At 41.9% G+C, this 22,756-nt stretch overlaps 2 protein-coding genes across 10 annotated transcripts in view; one reads left to right on the top strand and one right to left on the bottom strand.

Moving 5' to 3' along the window:
- EMD (emerin) overlaps positions 1-22,756 on the bottom strand; it is a 274,426-nt gene that overhangs the window by 20,816 nt on the left and 230,854 nt on the right. For 4 of the 9 annotated variants that reach the window (XM_086940267.1, XM_086940266.1, XM_086940264.1 and 1 more), the window contains exons 5-7: positions 21,268-21,348; positions 20,399-20,509; positions 15,135-16,687 (exon numbers count right to left, since the gene is read on the bottom strand). The exons of 3 other annotated variants lie outside the window; for them this stretch is intronic. In XM_086940267.1, the coding sequence (XP_086796393.1) occupies positions 16,362-16,687; positions 20,399-20,509; positions 21,268-21,348 (518 nt within the window). In that variant the 3' untranslated portion in view covers positions 15,135-16,361. Of the gene's footprint in view, positions 1-2,402; positions 2,493-15,134; positions 16,688-20,398; positions 20,510-21,267; positions 21,349-22,756 lie in introns of those variants that run through there. 2 more of the 9 variants (XM_086940269.1, XM_086940268.1) reach the window with 1 other exon arrangement.
- LOC147684358 (uncharacterized) overlaps positions 1-22,756 on the top strand; it is a 715,098-nt gene that overhangs the window by 734 nt on the left and 691,608 nt on the right. The window lies entirely within an intron of this gene.

The raw sequence follows: 22,756 nt of genomic DNA on the forward strand, positions 1-22,756 counted from the left end.
ATTTGCTTTTAATCAGAGAGACTTCTGAAAGCATTATAGGTAGCCTCAAATTATTCGACTTTGCAATATTGATGATTATTTGCTTTCAAAATAAAAGGTACACAAAAAACAGCAACTAAAAGAAAGTGCAATTTTAGGTTCCGTATCTTTGAGGCATCATTTTGTAAAATGTGTTTGATACATGCTAGTTCTCCCCAAAAATATGAATAATGGAAAATTAGTGTACAACCAGTTTCATCAAAATTATGGGAAACATAAAAATAAACAAGCAATAGCAAAGATAATTGTTCTGGGGCGGATTCCCACCCTTTTGGTTTGTCAAAGCGTGTTTTGTTTCAAGGTAGTTTTTTAAAAACGTTGTTGCTCCGGTAGCGGCTGGACTGACACCAATGTACCACACAAATTCCCTTAAAGCAATACTGAAAGCATATGCTGCCATAGTAGTCCCCTGCACTGAAGGAAAGTACTTTATGTGCCAATGTGCTCCTTATGAAAGAGCAAAATGCAGTCACTCACAGTGAAGTTGACCAAAAGGTCTTGGCAAACCCCACACATACTTATAGGCCAAAAAATTAAAGTAAGTTAAAAAAACACACATGGTACATGTCCTTAAATTTGTGAAGATTTAAGACTTTCACAAATTTACAGAAGTAGGCCTGGAAACAGTACATATAAATAAAGTTTGGGAACTGCATTTTAGCATGAGCAAATATGCATGTGTGTGTTTGATCATGTGTAAATCTGGTTTCAAGTTCGTATTCCCTACCACCCCGTTTCTTCCCACCCTGGAAAATGTTTTATATCTTCTCTCGTCAGGAGTAAATTCCAACCACGGGACAAGAGGATTTTTTTCACAGGACAAGTAGATCTACGAATCATCCCATCCAATGGGCAAGTTAATATTTTATAAAATTCCACATCCCTGCAAAAGTCAATAATTTATAAGCCTGAAGGACACTGAAAACCCTACTGTGGCAGAATGACATCCAGGACACCCTCTCCCCCCACCTTACCGTAGGCTACTCCGCCCATGCAATATCCAATATGCGTAGAGTACCACGGGAATTGTGCAACCAAAAACTCAAATAAACTGTGTGTGGTGAATGGCAAAACAAACACAATTACCAACTCATACCAAAAATGCACACCCATGGTCATTTAAATTGGTAAGTGGTGTATAATTTAGAAGGTATCAGGTGAATCAAAAAACAATCTTCTAATTCCACAAACACACTCTGAGCCATGCACACTCTGAGCCATGCAATGAGCAACACATGGCTCAGAGAATGCCACTTGTTTTAAGAAATCAGCCACTCACAGGTAACTACACTTTTCAGGCATTGGTATGTTAATCCCCCTCCCCCCCCCCATCTCATTCAAACAGCTATAAAACATTAACATGCCTGAAAACAGAACATATTAAGCAGCAAAACACATCATTGGAAAAGACCCAAGTTCCAGCTAATGAGGTGAGACAAAATTGACCGACTCTCTCCTGAGAACACCATATCGCAGGCCTTGATAGCAGAAACGTGAAAGCAAGAGGTTTTACATGGGAAGGAGTGGGCAGTATATGAATAACTTTAATAACGAATCAGAATGTCCATACATACTGAAATCTAACATAAAAACTATATCTATTGGCCATTTTAGGATTATACCAATTATTTTGCGAAAAATACACGTGTTAATACACATCCAAGCTGAAACCTTTTCAGGAGGGATGTTACGAAACATGGAAAAATGAAAAGGGAATGGTATACGCCCCTGCACTTCTTTTAATATGTACTTTCCGCACTAGGTTCTATGGTTCAACGATTAAGAAAATGGCGTGCGACTGAGTGAGCTGGGGTCACTACTTCACATTTCTTTTTGCAAAACTGAAAGCTACACCAAAAGGCACACCTAGCAAGGTGATCCTGGATATGATGTCAGAAGCTGACATACGGGGGAATAGGGCACATCTTTCTCTGAAAATTCTTAGAAAGGAAGACGTCTTGTGCTTAAGGTAACCATCCTAGAGGCTGGCAGTGCTGATGTGAGCCAAAATTGCAGTTTCTATAGCCTTACGTCTGCAGGGAGATTACCCATAACATTCTCAACGTTGTCTTTTGAAACACAAAACATAAGGTAGAGGGAATCACCAAAGCCATGGTTTATTCTTTCCGGGGCGGTCGCCAAAGAGTTAACTGTGTTGGACAAAGGGTTGGCAAATTTTAGCAGTGACTGATATATTGAGACTCCATATGGCTCTTACTTTAAAATAAATAAATAATTAAAAAAGGGGCATTTTTTCAGTCAGATGAAAGCAAGAGTCTCTAAGAGCCCAGCTATTAGAGAAGTGTGTGTGCTGTAGCAAAGTTTAGAACTGTGTGGCATGCCCCCTAATTTCAGGATCTTACCTCTGTCCTGGTAAGAGACACGGCCACTGCTGCGATCCCGGTCTGGAGGCAGGTCGTACTGCTGCCTCTCACAGAACAGCGAGTCTGACCCTGTTAAGGAAAGGAGGGCACATAAGCATAGCGAAGCCTCTTTCGCAGAAATACAGACAGTGGCCCGCAGTCCGCCGCGCTTGCACTCAAGGTACGCTTACTGTAGGACAAGGGACACAGTGGTACTGTCATTTCTTAATGAACCTTTCAGAGCCCAACTGAGGAGTCCCAAGGAATATACTGACCCTCCCTTTCTGCCCAATCCCTGTAGGCACCATAGCCAGCAGGCCCTCAAGAGTGAAGATGAAGCAGGTATCTCTTCTCTCTCTCTGAGGTTGCTGAACACACACCGTGGGACGGTCCAGGGAACCTGACCCAAAGCATCTACTTGTGCTCTTGGAAATAGAGCAGCTACCTTCGAAAGTGAAAAATAAATGGCTTTTTTTACGTTCCTTTTTAATTCCTGGTTTGAGACTTTGTGCCAAACCCAGAAATAGTCTCAAAAGTCCATTTACTTTACAGCAATGTTTTTTCCCTTTTTGTGGATCAAGATATGGACACTAATTATGAACGGTGCCTTGGAATCTCAACATCCACCTCCTACAACAAGAATAAGTTTCTATCCGGCGGACGAGTCAGGCCTGTATGCTCTCGCTGCGAGTCTTGATCTTCTTTATAATTCTCATGAGGACATTGGGAGTGTGGAGAAGGCCCTTCATCTGGATTTCCCTTTTTTGTGTGCAGTTTTCTGGCCCAGTCTGCCTAGGTCTTGGTACCTGTGTGGCACTATCCATAAGAGGTGGCTTCTCAGCCAGGTACACCTGGGTGCAGTTTCTAGTGGTCCTGCATGCAATCCAGCTGGTCTTTAAGACTCTGCAGTCTTGGAGCAGAATCAAGGATGGTCCTTCGGGATTGGAGGGGGGCATGGTTTCACTTCTTTAAGCCTTCAAGAGAGGTGTGCTGCAGTGTGTTGGATGCCCTGAAAGGAGGCAATGTGGTGTGTTTTATTTTTCCATCTTGGATGCGGTATCTACCCTCATTGTTTAATTTAAAACATTTGTAAGGAACCCATTTTGTGAACACCTATACTGTTCTCCATTGTATCCCAATGTATGAATTCTACAGATATCAGAGGACTATATACTTGGCGTAAGCTCTAGTGTGCATGACTTAAAATTGATCAGTTCTTCATTCATCACCACAGAGAATTGTCTTAAGTGTGTCATATTACACGCCAGGTTACAACATGTGTACAAGGGTTTCATTTTCGTATGAAGTGTCTGTATGCAACATATCTTGCACATGGAAGCTGCCTCTGCTGAGCAGTCCGGTACATGACTTTCAGGATAACAAGGGACTATGTTAATTCCATTTAGATCCATTGAATGCCAGCTGATCTTATGTGACTATAAAAAAATACATCTGCATAAAGCTGTCTCTCCTTGATCTCTTAGTACTGATGTCAATAATACCGCTCCATTCTGGGGCAACGACCGCCACTTTAGTAGATAACCCGTTTGAGTGTGCACACCTACAACAACCTCTTGCTGCACCCATCAACAAGCTTGTTCAACCCAGATGCAGTTTACCTGGTATTATGCACTTGAGCTCTCGTTTTGGAACCCCACCGAATGTACTGAGACTACTCGGTAAAAAATGTAGAACAGCCTGCGACTCACGGGGTCCACAACATTGCAGGTTGGGACTAGGAACTCCAGTGCTCGTCATTTGTGAGGCACAAAGTCCTGCTAAATCTACAAGCTTGCCATCAGCCAGTTCTCAGGCCCCCTGGAGGAGAAGGAGCAAGCAGGTGTAGGCCGATTAAGCGACAGCCCTCCAAAGCATTGATAGCTTATCAGCCTGCTTGGTCGTGTGGGACTCAAACTCTGAGCTATTCCACAGGTAAAACAGGAAACCCTATTGTTGAGGATAACCCTGAGGGTGCAATCAGGATGAGCCTTGGGTGGTTTGCTGCGAAAGGGTGACTGCAAAAGTGAAGGTTAACCTGCTCGTTTACCGAACACAGAGGGCGATGGCTAGAGCACAGTACACAGAGCGCCTACAACAGAATGGACAGAAACAGATCAAACAAGCCTAGACGCACTTTTAAGACTTCTCATCATTGGAATACGTGCTCGTCTTGGCCCTGTGTGTTCCTGCTTGGGCCATCGCCTTCAGCATCAGGCAGAGTTTGCAGGCCCGCTGCCGGGTGAGAAGTAGGAGACCGAAGAACAGAATTGGGACAATGGTAAACCACTTCCCTTGGGAAATTCCACCGTGTATGTCAGATTACTACGTGTGGGCCACAGGCAGTAGCTTAGAGATAAAGCCAAACCCTCAGGAAAGGAGCTGCTGGAGGCTAGGAAGATCCTTCACACAATGTGTTGCCAACTGGAGTCAAATACATTTTACCGAACTATATAAAAATATGTAGGCAAAGGCACAGATTTTACAGGCAGTGTCAAAAGAAGACCTTCATTTGGGGCTCTAGGAGAATATCAAGGAACATCATTTCTCTGCTGAGGAACATGAAGTGTGTGCAATCAGAAAATAATATGCATCAAGTAGACACACCATTCAGAAAGCTTTTCACATGATTAAAATGCAGTGCTCCAAGTAAGCGCCAAGTAATGGTGTAAGTTGCGAAGAACTAACATGCACAATATTTCAATGGCTTGTAAATCAGTATGTACTGCGCACTATGTAAATGTTTGTTATACGTGGCCACTTACAATACAGGGTTTGGAGGCAGGAAAGAGTTATTTACAAGGCTGTAGAAATGTGGCCCACCACTACATTCCAGATGTACTCATCTAGATTTGATTCTTGGACACTTGACCAAATTGTGTATTTCTGTACTTTGCCGATGACATCCTACTAATATCTCAAACACCCCGGGGCCTACAGAATCTACTGGACAGGTTCCAGGTATACTGCAGCACTAAGGGCCTAGAGATCAATACAAAGAAAACAAAATATATGGCCTTAAATGCCCATAACATGTTTAAGGGAAATCTGAAGCCAACTGGACACAAACAGGAGTGTGTCCAGAATTTTAGCTATCTGGGTGTTTCCCTGGACTCGAATTTAACATGGAAAAGCCAGATAGAAAAAAGCAAAATAGTTTTTTAACAAAATTCGTTACCCATAATGAAAAGACATGGTAATAGCCTAAACAAAGCAATCTCACCAGCTTTAGAGATTTTTAAATTTAAAGTACAATCAGCTGTTTTATACGGGTCAGAACTATGGGGTCCTATGTGTAGGAATTTGTTCGAAATTGGTGAAAACAAGTTTTTCAGGGCTCTGTTAGGATTACCGGTTAGTACCCCGTTGATACCACTTCTTTTAGACCTGAACATGAAACAAATAGATCATCACGCAATTTTGAGACCCTTGATGCTCTGGGTCAGACTTTGGACGACCCCAGAGCTGATAGATTATAAAGATGGTCTAAAAGAAGTTATAGATTTAGATTGTTGCAACAAAGTCCAATGGCTTAAACATGTAAGATCTTGGTTCACAAAAATAGGTCTGGCACACTTTTGGAATGAACCAGCATTATTGAATTCATCCTCAAAGAAAATCTCAAAGTTGTCATTTTGGGCATATGAGAGTTATGAGGTAGCGAACAGAGAAACATATGGATCTTTGACAAATGGTTTCTTATTGTTCAAAGATACAGCATTCTATGAATATGTTTTGGATGAGATTCACCCTCCTTTAGCTAAGACGCTCTATATGAAATTCAGATATGGCACCCTGAGGACAAATGTCTGTGAACTTAGGTGGTCACATAGCAGTAATAATTTGTGCACCTTATGTGCGAATCAGGCAAAGGAAGATGATTCACACATTTTGTTTTTCTGTCCGACTTATGTAGTACAGAGAAAAAGGTGGATCCAACCCCTTTGCCAGAATATAGGTACCAGATCTTACAAAGAGGCTGGCAGAATCCTAAAAACAGATACCAGTCAGGTTATAGTTTTTGGTATCAGTAGATTCTTGCTGGCCATAAACTTTATAAGAATGAAAATGGGTCTGAAACTATGAAATTATAGATTTTATTCATTTGTGTGCAAAACTTTTGCTATATTGTTAGATTAATTGTGTAAGATATTTATGAATTAGAATATTCTGACAGTTATACATGCAGTTTATCACCAAATTTTTATATATACGTTTTTTCATATGATATTATCTGTCACATTAATATTTACCAATTATTGTTAGCGCCGGATACTCCGATTTTAATAATGTTTTAAACACATGCCTTTTTATCATTTTTAATTATTTATAAATATCTTAATGTGATTTTTTTCCTTCACCAAAAATTGTATTCGGGATTCAAATGAATTGCTCTATAATCTATACTTCCCATCATGTGACCTTATTTTAATGAATTATGTTAAATACTAAAGTAATTGTATATGAATTTTATGAATCTTTTATGGTACTTAACGTACCGAAATAAAGATTTATTGATTGGTATTTCTGTGCACATCACTTTAAGCTCGCCTCTGGGCTTCAGTGCCCTGGCAAAAATGTGGTAGTACCTCCTTGGCATTGTGTGCACTGCACACAAAAGGATGTTCATGATGCAATGGAGAATTTGCTGTACAAAGATCTTAAGAGAGGATTTGTATGAACTCTCACAAATCTTTAAGGAGGAACTCAGGCAACGAAACACCTTATTCCACAAAGAGTTAACTGATTTAGGAATTTGGTACGGCAAGTGTATTTCTTTGCAGGACCAGTAGATATCTGTAAAACTGTCACTTGGACAAGCAGATTTGTTAAAATTCATCAACACTGCAGGCCTTTCCTCTGTGCATTCCAAAAGAATGCAAAGAGAATGAATAAGAATAGAGCGTGGAGCTATTCAGGTTTTGTCAGAGACATGGCTACAAGGAGAACAAGAGGTAGAACTCCAACCCTCCCATGAGACTGGCATAGTGATGCTTTTGGGTCTCCTTCCTGACATAAGGCCAAGCCTTATAAAATCTTCCTTTCCACCTTATGAGTCACTCTCCACTCCTGAATGGAATACTCAGATTCGTTTCACCCTTCGGAGTCACTTTTCCCTCCTTGAAGGAATACTGACACACTGCTGCACCATGTTTGAAGGCTACCCAGGTTCACAGGCCCACAGTGCTCAATGCTAACATCACTCCTGTAAACACTCGTGCTTCTCTTTCTATCTTGACATCTATCTCGGTTGTCACCACAGAAGACAGCAACACCAGCTGTGGAGAAGGCTGTACAAAACGTCTAGACCCTAAATTGAATATTGCAAAGAGAATAAGGTGCATGGTCATGAAGCAGTTATTATTAGGCCCGGGTGGAATTATAATGCCACTCGCGGAGTAGGCGAATTCGGTAACTTTGCGCTGTGTAACTCGGGGCTCCTGCTAAACTCTGGCGAGTGGCGGAATTGTTATCCTGTTGGCTCATGCGAGATGCGTTTAAGCGTGCGCTGGTAAGCACAGTGAGATCTGCTAGCCAGCACATGCAAGATTTGCCGACCTCTAGCGCAGCTTTTCGTCACTACAGAGCCTTCCAGTGCCATTTTCATGACTCAAGCGAGCAGCCGCTTCTCGAGCAGATTCTCTACTCAAGAATCAGCTAAATCAACTTGAAAATACATTTTCGAGTGAATGTATTCTACTCTAGTGGTTGCCAACCTTTCGACTCCTGAGAACGCCCACTGACTCACTACTGGAAGCCAGGACCCCAAAGCAATTTGTAGGATTCAAATTTCAAACATTGAATAAGTAATTAGTAAAAAAAAAACCCACAAACAAGTGCACACCAAACAATGCTCAAATTACTAATGTATTGTTTTATATTGATAAAATTTGCAAAAAACAAAACATTTTAATGAAAAGGTAGGTGCTGCATCTCGGCGACTAACTTTTAATGTGTTGTTTTATTTTGCGGTAGCATCCCTGGCAAAGTGCAGCGAGTGAGCTTGACCACTACATAGGAGGCTTTGAAGGGGACCTCCCCCGAAGAAAATTTTGGGGGAAAAGTGTGCATTCTACAACACATTTGTCATATACTGAATTGAATTTGCTTTTAAAGCATAGTAAATGATGACCTTACTGCGCACCAGGATACGTCAATCCTTGTTGGGGCGCTTCAATGATTCCCTCCAACAGTGCCTCTCATCCGCCCCTCTGACATATGTATTTAATTTGTTTCATAGAACCTCTCATACTAGTGTAGGGTGTTGGAGCACTTTACATCACACACAGAGACAAAGAATTGTACATGTGCAAATCAGTGTATAGAAAATGTTACATAATGCATAGGGGACTACAAAGTGTAGGATTCGCATGTCATCCAAACGGGCAGGTATTTTTGAAGAGTGTTTGTTCTGGAGGAGCACAAATGCAGGATTCAGAATCGAACACAGTGGTTAATGTTGATTTTTATAACAAAATGTTATTTCTACCCAAGCAAACCTTTTTTAACAGCATCAGGATAATGAAAGACAGGGGAAAGAAACATAACATACTAACTTGTACCATGCCGTCTGCATGCAGCTCATTGACGCAGTAGCGTAGCTAGACACTTAGCTGCCTGTGTCAGTCATGCCTTTGCCGCCCGAAGCGGCTGCATGGAGGAACCGGGAGGGGTGGGGGGGTTATTCGTGCGTTTGAGGTGCAAAGGCTGCTGCGGGTCCCCTCAAAACTTGTGCCAACCCTCCTTGCCATGCAACTACTTTGATGGCAGTTCACAACTCACAGTGCTACATTACAATTGTTACTTATGCATTGCAGAGTAACAAAAGAATTGCTTTGACAAAAACAGTAATCCACTGAACTATGCATATAAAATACTGTTTATTAAAATGCATGGTACACGTTCTTTGCAGCAAGCATACTAACCATCTGAAAAACCTTAGATGAGTCAGAGCTGATGTCCTCTTCCTGTCCAGCAGGCTCTTTCCAGTGCTTTGTCCGTGTACTGAACACTTTTTATTTGCATTTCGAAGCAGAAGGATCACTCTCTTTGTCTGCAATTTCTGCTGCATTCATACCATTGGATTGCAAGGACTTTATTTTTGTGATATCACAAGTAAATTAAATAAACCTTTGTATGAAGGTGTTGTTTGTTTAATAGAGGGCATGCACCAGTATTTATTTGTACTTTTATTTGGTTTTTACATTTTTATTCTGGTTGTGGTTGGTGGCCTGGAGTTTCAGAGAGGGCCTAGGTATTTTTTTGCATTGAATTTTTAAAATCTTTTGTAAGGGGAAATTGAGTTTTCCTTTTTTTATTTCACACCTTTTCAGCAAAAAGTGTACAATGGTGGGATAATATTTGATGCCCTGGGAGGATGTGTGTTGTGAAATTTTAATGGCTCACTTAATTTTTGTTTTTGGTACTGCTGAATTAATGTGTGTGTGTGTGTGCTCATGTGTATGCCATAGGCCACCATTTCTCTTTGGTCTCTAAGCCATGTGGCCGAGAGCCATTTAGTGTAGTCAGTATCCATCCACCTGCATGTATTCATTGTGGCCCATGCCTCCTTGCTTGTTGATTGACCATGTTGCCGGCGACGATTTTGCGCAGCCAGACAGTGTGTAATTCCTTTTTGTGTAGTTTTAAAAGCCATTTTTTAGGGAGATTGGGAAGAGAGGGCTATGCCTTTTTGTTAAATTGTTTTGCAACTTTTCCCTGATATCAGTACATTATACTTGAGGATCATTGTAGTATATGTATATATGAACAGTGTTTAATGTTATGTGCATTTGTTTCCATTTTTCCCCTTCCACCCACATCCTTGCCTCCCAATGGCGTTCTTTTAGTAACCCAGTACACCAGCAATTAAAAAAAAAAATATATATATATATATATATATATATATATATATATATATATATATATATATATATATATATATATATTTCTTTATTTATATTTTCTATGTTATGGTGGTGTGGTCTGGAATGGATACACATCTGTTGTTAATTATTCATGATAATAAATTAACCACACTAAAATATATTGTATGTAAAAATCAATGAATAAATTCAAGCTGCAAGAATGCCACATTTCACTAAATGTTTTTCTTGCTTGTTTGCTTTTAGGTGTACAAGAGACATCACCCACAGTACTGCCAGACAGCAGGCCTGTACAAAGTGACGTGACCACGACATACAAGTCCTCCTCTCTTCCGCTTGTGCAGGTAAGTATAAGCTGACATAGCTTGAAGATGGCCCCAAAGAATGGTGCTAAGAAAGTGGCCAGTGAGGAGGCTTGCCGCTCTCCTCCTTTTTGAAGACAGTTTGTGTGCCTGCCAGACCACACTCCCGCCGCAAGCTGGGAGCAGCACTCCTGTATCAACGACGGCATCACGCAAACCTAAGCCCAAGCCCTTGTCTCCCAGTGAGGCAGCCACTGCAATCATGGCGATGAGCAATGAGTCAGAGTTGGATTTGTCTCAGATGCAAACTAGTACCCAGTTGTCGCAGGAAACTAAGCAAACTGGACAACAGGATCTGCAACCAGCAATAGTAGATCTTTCTGAAGTAGGAGAAGAACAGGAGGTTGAGCTTCCTGCTGAGCAAGATGTACCTCTTTTTGAACCATTGGCACCCTGATCTCTAGCAAGAAAAAGAAAGGACCCCTTCTACCGTGGCTGATAGAGACCGGTCACGAGACAAGGGAAAAGGAAAGTTCCTGAAAACCTTACAATTATGGAAGGTGATCAGGAGAACGAGCCGGTCATTGTCATGGAAACTAGCTCAGGGGACACCAACATAATCTCTCCTATTCAACCTGCTCTAATGGATGTGGCACTGGTACCAGCTTCCATATTTGTGAGGCCCTCACTGAGACCTGCCTTCACCACTACCTCAGTCGATGTATGCACTGCAGAGAGGCAATCATCCACACATGTTCTTCGGGCATTGACAGTGGCACCAGTCACTAGCCCATTAAAAAAGTTCTCCTACCCAGTTTGGGACTTCTTTACCATTAGTAAGCAGGAGAATAACATTGCATTATTCTTCATTTGCCACACAAGTGTTCATCGAGGTAAGCCTTGTTCACACTACGATGCTGGAGGACAAACGAACAATAAGAAATTAAATGAAAAGATAATTTATAAAGCGCAATGGCTACCCTGGGGCGTCCCAGCGCTGCAGAGGTTGGGCTAGGGGGAGTACGCTAGACTTAAATGAATTATTAAGATGATTTATTAAAAAGATGATTTATTAAAAAGCCAGGTTTTAAGGAGCGCATTCCGGTCGGAGTAGCGTCAAACAAATTGCTGCAGGTGGTGGTGATGAGAGAAGGGAATCAGCTCCGATCACATGGGAGGTGTTAAGGAAGAAGAGGGTAACAGTTTTATGCAAAGCAACCCTGTGCATCAGTATCACATGCATCAGCAACAACAAAATTGCACAAGAGTAAGATGGAGATACCACAGCAACAGAATACAAAGAATGCCCCCAAACACATTGAGTCTACCACCACCTCCTGGTTCTCTCCTGAAGTCGCCTACATCAGTGGCACAGGAAAAGAAAAAAATCCAGTCTACTATTACAGGCATGATTAGGCAGGAGGGGCCATATGAACGCAACCACCCAACGGCACGTTTGTACAAGGGGAAGTTGGCGAATCTTTAGAGCTGGATCTCCTCCCTTTTTCCTTTGTGGACGGAATATGAGTTCTAGAATTTGTGGCAGCCATCTGCCCGAAATGGAAGGTTCCCAGCAGGACCGATTTTGCCGGAGTTGCTGTTGCAGCACTCCATGACGATGCAATTGGTTGGACCAGCTTTGCAACAGAGTTGTGCTCACATTATCCAACTTACGACAGACATACAGACCAGTTGTCAAGCAACTGATTACATGTATATCACTTCACATTGGATCTCTTTTGTGAAGGATAGGCACCAGCTGTCTACACGTTTAAGCACTGAAGCAACTTTTAAGGGTGTTCGGCGGCATGCAACAGTACCCATGGTTGCCATGGAGAAATACCATACAGATGCAAACATCTTGGAACACTTTAACAGCAAGGTGTCTGAATGGCTTCGACTTAAAGGTCTCAGAATTGGATTTGTTGTCACAGACAATGGCAGTAATATAGTTAAGGCCATAGCAGATAATGGCTATTTCAGGGTGCTGTGTTTGGCATATTGCATCAACCTGATTGTGCAGGATTTTCTCAAAAAAGACTACTAGTCAGCAACATACTGACCACCTGCAGAAGAATCTTCACTCATTTCAGCCATTCTTTTAAAGCCCAAAAGCAGTTCGGGATTATTCCGCGTGCTAATAGAGTATCAGTTAAAGCCCTCATACAGGAGGTGCCAACATGTTGGAATTCTACCTATTACATACTGCAGCGTCTGTTTAGCCAGTACAGACCGATCACTGACTGTGCCCTTCAAAGAGGTGATGCAAGTGGGAAAAGCATAACCATGGAGGTGGAGAAATGGGGCCCAGTCAAATGCCTGACACAGATGCTACTTCCTTTAGAGGGGTTCACACTGGAACTCAGCAAGGAAGACAGTACGATGAGCCACGCTATCCTATGGTTGAATCTGCTACACGACTAGTTAAAAAAGGTGTCAGAAAGGTTTGCAGGTATGAACGGAAAAGTGCATGTCTTGGCTGAGAGCTTAATTCTTCGATTGGCTGTTAATCCAAGGCTGTAAAGAGACATAGTGTCATCCAAACAGTACATCTGTGTCACAATACTTGATCCACAGTACAAAAAATACTGGACACTTTCATTCCGTTTTTAGAATGGGATGTTTCACTATACAAGACGTGGATTGTTGATTAAGCGACAGACCTGGAATAAGAATAGCTGAAAATTAGAGTCCCGGGCAGAAGTTCTGGGGTGCAGCCTGCAACCTCCAGAGGGGGCAGTACTGTTGTCTCGCAGCAGACAACATCAGCAACATGAACTTCGGAGCAACAGAAGAATCACACCCAACCTCTGCATAGGCTTGGTTTCAGTAGCACTACAAAGGTAAAAGAGGTCAATCAAGTAGCAGCACCAACAACCATTCAGAGGATGTTCCAGGACAAACAATCTGGATAAGCCAAAAGAGGTCAATATGGATCAAAACCCATTGGTCTGTCGGAATGGGAAGATGCGCCAATGGCCAGAGCTCTATCGGCTGGTAATAAAGTATCTGGCTTGTCCGGTAACAAGTTTGTCTATTGAGTGTGTGCTCAGTGCAGCTGGCACAGTTGTCACAGTGTGAAGGACCAGTCTACTGCCTCAAAATATGGAGATTGACCATGATTAAAATTAACCAGCACTTTATACCACACAATTACACTGCTCCTGAAACATCACATGATGAGGGAGATTAGTCAGACTCAATTGTTTGATCTAAACAACTTCTGGGTGAACCACCTGAGTTTGAGGAAAAACTCTACTTTCCTGACTGAGAAGGCCACTATAGAACTTTCAGATTATCATCAAACTGCTTTGCCAAAAAAGATTAAAAAAATTGATCTAGCTATTGGAACATTATATATTTTGGGTTTTAGATATGCAGCCCCATCATTTACTCACATATAGAGCTGGATTGGAGTTGGACCAGTGTGCAGTGAAGAAGCCTCCCAATTTTCTCCAAGGACTTTGGAGACAATGCCTGCCTCCGTCCCAAGCCCATACTTTTTTTATTCCCTACCAGGGCTGTCCCAGTAAAGATCGTAATTACTTTACAAGACTGCAAAGGTGTTGCTTCCATGGGAGAACAGGAGATACAACAATATGATAACTGTGTACCATTAGAATAGGTAACTACTGCACAAATGAGTGATATATTATTGAGTGAGTGTCGATGATGATGATTCATGTGGCAGACGGTGAGGGTCTTCAACTAATTTGTAAAATTGATTTCAATATTTTGCTATGTTTGAGGGCTGATGGATAATTTTGCAAAAAGTAATTGACTAGATTTACTTGCATTGTCCACTCCTTGCTGTACTTTTTTTCTGGTTCTTCAGAGACAAGACCAGTCAGTTAACAAATACAAATCTACACAAAAATCTTAAATTATTTAGTTTTCTTGTTCATCAACAGCAGTGCACTACAGATCTATCCCTCTCAATCTCATTTGGGTCAGGACAGAGTCTGCCTGATTCGTTACTCAGAGTCAGGACTGAGGGTGGGACTACCTCAGCAGCCAGAAGAAGGAAGTTAACGGCTTCAAAGGGAAACAAACATGATGATGGCTCTAAGTGTCAGCTCTGAGGACTGAGGAAAGGTGATTTGGGAAATGCTGTTGGGTAGAGTGTGTGCTGGCTCAAATATGAAACTCCACTATTATGTGATTGTGGTCAGGAGGCTGAAGTAACTGGAGACAGACATGTGATGACACATCATCACATAATCAACACACTTGAATATATGTTATTATGATGACAGTTGTGAAATTGAGCAGGCTGTTACATGAAGCTACTTGTATGGAATTGGTTGTAAAATAGCTCTCACTTCTCAGTTAATCACACAAGTCATGATGAATGATTGCAGCAGCCTATGCTCTTGCTCTGCCTCTAGCCTACCTTCTGTCCTTCTTGACCCTACAATATTGTTTCTGTTTTACAATCCACAGGGCTTCTCTTCTCATGCATGAAAGGCAGAAGCTCCATAACAACTCTGCTTACCTTACTGGACCAATTCAGCCAGGCACCCATGAAGAACATTCTGAGAAGAATGCAAATGCACCGGCCAATTTGGCATTTATTTACAGTATAATTTTTCTTTTAACAACCATAATTCTCAGAACTGTGTGGATTCACTCTTCCATAAATGCGTAGATTTCAAATCTAGATGACAGAACATTTAGATGTATAATAACTTGGATCTCTCTGGCTGTATGACTGTTTGCAACGCATTTAAATGAGCTGTAGTTTACTCTTTCCTTCTACATCAGATCTGATGATGTGCTGCTCGTCTACCTGATGAATATCGTTGTTGTCTAGTGTTTGTCTCTGTCGCACCTTTCCCCAAATCCCCATTCCCATCCATTCATCAAACCCCTAACCCTTTTCCCCCAGGCTGTGTGATATATACTGAGGTGTGACTTATGAATTTTACACCATAAACGGATCACACACTTGGTGGGGCAGATGTGGTGAAAAAGACACCAGCTCACTGCAAAGGGATCCATAACTAACATATAGATCATCATCATCATTCAGGCCTTGTGTTGTGTAAACACTTAACCTTGTCCTAAGTCTACTTCTCCCGACTCGAGGATTTCATAAGTTTAGTCTTTTGTTAATAAATTTAATACTAGCTCCCTATTTCTCAGAAGTTACTACTGCTAGTTTTTGTTATAATATCAGGTCGTTGCTTCATGATGGTCGTCAGGTCTCAGTCTTTGATAAGGTAGGATATAAATAAAATAATCAGCTAACTATGTTTTCTTTCAATCTAGTTGCCTGCAATGGATAATCCTTCGTATTAATCCTACAGTTGGAGTACAGCTAGGTGGGAGTGGAACCTCACTTGCGATGTCGTCACAGATAGAGGGCAGCATGCAACTACAACCACCACCACCATTAGGAAGGCACATTGGGAAACCCTGCAATAAGGTTTTGGAAGATTGAGAGAGGTAGCAGCCATTGCTTTATCTATTCAGGTACGAGAACTATGGTGTGAAGTGAACTAACTATTATTGAAGAATAAGATTTTTTTAATAGGTTGTTGTACGCAATATAGGCATAGGCATAACCCTCATAGTAGTCAATATAGTTACAGAGGGTTGTAGGACAAGGGTATAACTAACTGGTGTACACTTTGATAAGTGGATTAAAAAAACAGGCTGCGCTAAAAGGCAGCAGTGCAAAGTAAAACACAAAAGACAGACTTCCGCCCTTCCCAAGTTCCATCCACAACAAATGTTTCTCCCACCAAAGCAAATATATTAAAAAAAGGGAATTAGAGGGCATCAATTCGGGCGTGAAGGCGTGCCACCTCTTGGCGAATCAGCGCCAGCTCTTGTAGGACGCGGCGCTGGAAGCGGTCTGTGGATAATGATGAGGAGGGGAGGGCAGCGGTGGTGGATCCCAGCTTCCGGCGGCACTGACGAAGGTATGGCCGGGATGGAGGCACTGGTGGATCGTTCGAGGTACCGGGGGCAGTGGCAGATGCCGCCTTTTTTTCCAGAGCCACCAGCCGGCGATATTCAGCCTGGGTGACCCCCACCCGTTGCCGCCGCCGCCGGGCTACTATCTGCTGCTGAGATGGTGGACCAGCAGGAGTAGCTATATCAAGAAAGAAAAACAAAGAAAAAAGACAAATTGTAAATAAAGCTCAGTGCAAACACTTGTTTATATAGTGGCACAGTAGCAGAACCCTGTTCATCCCTTAGGACCATTGGAATTTTTGAAGTAATTAGTCATAGGGCCAAGTATTTCCCCACAAATACATCACACATCAAGCATTGGCAAAACCAATAGGTCTCGCTTATGAGAGAGCTACTGGCTTTGGCAATGTGTTTTAGCCCTATTGTACACCAGTGTGGCTGCTGTTCTGCATGGCTAAAAGTTAGTGGAGTAGGGTGGGGTGGATAGGGGTGGAATGGAATGGGGTATATTAGGGTAGATTGGTGTGGGGTAGAATGGACTGTGATGCATTGGGGAAGATTGGAATGGGGTAGAGTAGGGAAGTTGGTTAGATCAGTGTCATAGTTTGGATTGGGGTGGAGTGCGGTAGATTAGGTGGAGTGAGGTCGACTGGGGTCGATTGAACTGGGGTAGTGGAATAGATTGGGATGGAGTAGGATAGAGTGGAGTTGGACTGATTGAAGTGCGATAGATTGGTGTGGAGTAGATTGGAGTTAGATAAAGTGGGGTGTAGTAAATTGGGGTGGGAAAGAGGAGTGGGGAAGATACAAGTGGGGTAGATTGGAGTGGGGTAGGAAAAACTGGGTTAGGGTAGATTGGATTGGAGTGGGGAAGAGTGGGTTAGATTGGACTGGAGTAGAGTACCTGTGAGTGGCATGTGGTAGTATGGAGTGAAGCGGAGTGGGGTAGATTGGGTAGAGTAGAATGGGGTGTCGAAAATCAGGGTCAAGTGGGGTAGTCTGGGGTAGAGTGGAGTGGGGTAGACTGGAATGAAATAGATTGTAGTGGAGTGGACTGGGGTGGATTTGAGTAGAGTGCGGGAGATTGGGTTATACTGGAGTAGATTGAAATGGTGTGGGGTAGACTGGAGTACAGTAGATTGGGGTACATTGGAATGGAGTGGGATAGAGTGGAGTGAAATAGACTGGAGTGGGGTAAATTAAAGTGGGGTAGAGTGGAGTGTTGTGCATTGGAGTGAGTGACTGGGGGTCCGATTCACAGAACTAATTTAAGACAAAATCCTAAACTTACTACTTTTCGTATTTACAGAAGTTAGGATTTTGTCTTAAATTTGTCTTATGACAAACTTAAGACAGATTTAAGACAATTGCGGGTAGCTGTGCGCCTTACAAGTTTAAATAAATAAATAAATAAATAAATAATCCTAACTTAAGTCTGTCTTAAGTTTGTCTTAAGACAAATTTAAGACAAAATCCTAAATTCTGTGAATACCAAAAGTAGTAAGGTTAGGATTTTTTCTTAAGTTAGTTCTGTGAATCGGCCCCATGGAGTAAAGTTGCCTGTCGCAGAGTGTCTTAAAGTGGAGGAGCGTAGAGTGTAGTGTCTTAGAACAGAATAGAAGGGCATACAGTTGAATAGATTGGCATAGTGTGGATTATGCATGGTGGGGTAGTGCACTGCCACTACAGACAAAACATTTTAATTCAAATGACCATTAAATGTGCACCAAAACGATAATGTGTGCAAATGTCATCATCTAGTGTATTGATGTGTTTTGGTCATATTCAAATTTGATTCCACCATACTCCAGAATTACCAAAAAATTTGCTTCATTTGTACTAATTCTGAAACATTGTCATGGTTGATTTATTTTTTGTTGTGTGCTAGACAAAAAAAGAAAGCATTATAACACCCTCTCCTCTGATATGGGCACTCAGCACGATTGCCACATAAATTCTCTGAATTTGAAGTCAGAGAATGAAAAATAAACACAAAACTCCCTGGAAAAGACAACCTGACATTTGACCTTTGTCTCTGAATGCACAGTAAATGTGACAAGATAAGATTTAAAGGCCTGTTTAGAGAAAGCAAGTCCATTGAAAAATGCAGTAAACAAGGATAAGGGCAGCGGGAGGGATCAACTCAAGCTAGATAGCCTAAAGCACATAAAGGCAGAAAAAATTAGTTACAAAGCCAATGATAAGCAACAGGCAGAATACATTGCTAGGTCAGGTTTTTGAATGAAGGGTATTTTTTGAATGAATGAATGAAGGGGCATTTGTAAAGTGCGTGGTTACCAAAGGCCTCCCAGCGCAACAAGACACACCTAAACTAAAAATAGTGACACATTCAAGAGAACAGAAAAGTTTTGAGGAATTTTTGGAAGCGAAGATGATTAGCCTCGAGACTGATACAATATGGTAGCTGATTCCACCTTTGAGCAGAAATGACAGAAAAGAGACAACCCCCACTCCGGGCTCGATTAAATCTCGGTACAATGGCAAGATGTTTCGACTCGGAGCAAATGGTTCTTTTAGGGACATACAAAGAAACAATAGCTTGCAGAATCTGAGGCAAATTAGCCGCTAGTGATTTGTGGACGATGCATAAGGCCTTAAATTGAACTCGTTTATCCACTGGCAGCCAATGCAGTGCCCTAATGTGCGGCTTAGCAGATTCTCTATTGTGGGCATGCACCAGAAGTCGTGCCGCACAATTTTGGACTGTCTGAATGTCCCTAGGATGTTTTTAGCAAAGTAGGATGCCACCTAAAAAGCACTGACTTCAAGGAATAAGGCCAGAATACCACCAGATTAAAACAAAGTGATTTTCTTCTTTTAAAGGATTTCCTAGTCAAAAAAAGAAAATAGACACTTTGTGTGTAAAAATAAAAATTACCTCTCATTAATGGGCAAGGCAATATGCAGCACAATTGATAGTATTCTTGTTGTGCAACATTATTGGAGGCATGCTAGCGTTGGGTGCTTTGCTACTCTCTGTAGTTGGGGCAGCTGTAATGGACAATTTATTATCTTACTTTAATTACAATGGTCCTGCTCTTCTCCGACTGCCTTTCAATTATACCCTTACTCCAAAGCGGCAGATGAACAATAATAAAACTACGTCACATAAACCGCAGATACCCTGTCTGGCGTAGGTGAACAGTGGGGAAAAAAAGATGCACTGCAGTACAGGGAAAGGACAAGATATAGATTTTATTTGGCACATTTGTCAGAGTATACCATCTACCAAACACTAGATCAGGCAACTTTACTCCCTGGCTTTGCCCTTCACCAAATTATTGTCAACAAATATTCTGGCTTGGTAGTGAGGAAAGTCACTCTACTGCACGGTAAATTAGAGGGATTAGGCTAGGTGGAAGTTTTGCATAGAATAGTGGGGTGTCACTGATCATCATGTGCTAAGCTTTGGCTTAGTCAGTCATTGTAGCTGATGAATAAAGAGAAGGAAACATATGAAAAGGAATAAATCAGTCATGGAAGCCATGAAATAAATAAATATACATACATTACTAGGCCAGAAAAATTTAGCACATGCCAAGACTAGATTTTTCTGTTTTTTTGGTAGGCTGGGACAGAACTTAGAAAAGAATAATGGAGTAAAGTACTAGTAGAAGGTGACTAAGTGGGCGCAGGGAAATGAAATGTTTTCAGTTTATAATGTATTGACATTCGTAATACTGCATCAACTGATGCAGACACATATTGCACAGACAACACTGCAGTGCCAAATTGAACCATGTTGCATTTAGGTCACGGGTGGTGACATTTCCATGGTCAGGAAGGTTATGAATAATGAGGGGGACATCTACCTCGCTTAACGAATACAGCATACTTAATTTGTCAATAAGCAAGCAATGTAACTTACCACCAACTGTCTCTGCTACCGTTGGGACTCCCCCTCCAACCGCCTCCTGGGCCGCCTCCTTCGCACTGGAGCTGTTGACGCTGCCTGCCCCAACACTGGTGGTCTGTGCGGCTAGAATTTTTTTTAACATATTTTAGACACCAGATTCACCTCTTGAATAATGACTATTATTTTTTAACAAAGTAGAACCGCAATACCTCACTACAGTTCGGTTGACAGTATCTTCAATTGAAACTATGACTATAGAGGTTTGGTGGTTGACAGTGTTAGAAAAGCCAGATTGTCAAGCCAACTAAAAGCTTTCCTTAATGGGGGAGATGGAGCTATGATGACTCTGAGACATTTAAGTGCAATGAAAGGGTGGAACGGTCAATGAAGGACATATGGTCTTGGTTGGCAAATGCAATGGGGTCTCATACTTTCCAACCATGTCGCACTGTCATGGAAACTGCTGCTACACTGTAGAAATGAATAACAACATTGGGCGGTGGGGTCTAGCACCATGACCACTCTCTCGTTTTGACTGTTTGAGCATGAGCAAAAATGCCTTATCAACAATGAATAATAGCTTACTTGCGCCTGCAATCTTCAGTGCCAAAATCTGTTTTTAGTCTTAGACTACCACAAGTAAATGGAGAGAGGGATAACTTACTAAAAAAGAAGAAGAAAGATACAGAGTACAGACAGGAGGAAGTCAGCTACAGAAATATGAATATAGAAAAAAAGAGTAATGCAGGGATAACAAGAATTTAACTAACATTACTTGTTGAATAAAAGGAGACCGTATTAGAAAAAAATAAACAAGGCAAATTAAATTGTTTTAATATTGGGGAGAGGCAAAAGTTAGGGAAAATAATAATAGGACTTACTGGGGCCAGCAGAACCATTGGCCGCGGCGCTGGTGGTGACAGCCCCTTCACCCGCCTGTGATGCCCTCTTACCCTTGGGTGCTAATATCAGAAATAAAAAAGAGAAAAAAAATATATATTTTAGTGGCACTGTTAATCACCCCAAAAATATTTTGACAGGCAGACGCAGTAGTATTGTACTTTTCTAAATCAGATCACCTATAGTATCAGTATTTACTTATTCCTAATTTCTTAAAACTAAGCCCTAGTCCAAATTTTCTAAAGTACATTTTGAACTACTAATGCATTGCAACAAATGATCTTTGCTTCTCAACCCTCTTTCATCGGCCAACTCAGACTCCCTTTTCAATGCATAGCTAGTACACATCACTGAGAGATTGGGACTGCATGAGCTACAAAAATAAAGGCACAGAAAATGCTAACTTCCTGATATACTACTACTACTATCTTAGTGACAGGACAATCAGCCCAAGCGAGCGCTAATGAGTCCGAGTAACTAGTGACGTACAACAGCTCTAGGTGGACCAGATATTATTCGTAACGTAAACTTAACTTCCCTCAGAGTGTGAGGGGCATGCTATTTTGTAAAAAAAATAAAAAAATGTTTTTTTAGAAAACAAAAACGAATTACTCACCGAGCCCCACAACCTCGACACCCAGCAGGTCGAGCAGGTCCTGTTTGCAGTCTATGAGGTCCGTCCAGCGGAGCGTTAGCTGCTGTGTTGAGCGCTCCACCCTAGTGCTGCGGCGCACGCACCAGCGCACTTTCCCTCACAGCAGCAGACGCTCCCGCAGGGCATACTCGCTCCCAGGCCTGCTGCCAGCATGGAGGGGAGGTGGTGCTGCACAAAAAAATAATAATATTAAACTGCGCGGCCACCACCACCTCTGAAAAAATGGGTCGAGGCTGCCCCCCATGGTGGCACCTGTGACCGCAAGGTGTGCAGCTTTTTGCAGCCGCACTGGCACTGCCACTTGCTGTCTGGTCTGGCAGAGCGCTGGGTGAAAGAGAAAGAAAAAGACAAAATATAACAGCAAAATAGGAAGAATGAACTAAAGGAAGTGGAACACAAGGAAGAAAGAGAAAACAAAATCAAAGTACAAAAAGTAATGGAAAAAAAAACGGTCAAAACATAAAATAAGCGCACAAAAAGACACACTGATAAAAAAGTAAACGAGAGGTGGATAAGGAAGGATTAGTAGAGATGAAAAGAGATACAAAGCCCAGCACCGTGTACAGAAAAGAAAGCAGGTAAAACAAAATGGCCGCGCCCATGCGGATCGCCTGGTGGCGTTTGCGCTGATTTTCACACACGGAATACTCTTCTGGCCTGAAAAACAAAGCGCAAATGCGCAGACAAGCATTCTTCCGTCCGTTCTCGCATTTCTGTGGAATCTCACAGAGTTTTTTGGGGAAATCCATGGAATTCCGCAGAGCAAAGCTCCCCGAGTTCCTCCAAGGCCAAATAATTACTCACCATACCCCGGA

The sequence above is a fragment of the Lissotriton vulgaris genome, chromosome 10, assembly GCF_964263255.1.
Source record: "Lissotriton vulgaris chromosome 10, aLisVul1.2, whole genome shotgun sequence".
NCBI classification, from domain to species: Eukaryota; Metazoa; Chordata; class Amphibia; order Caudata; family Salamandridae; genus Lissotriton; species Lissotriton vulgaris.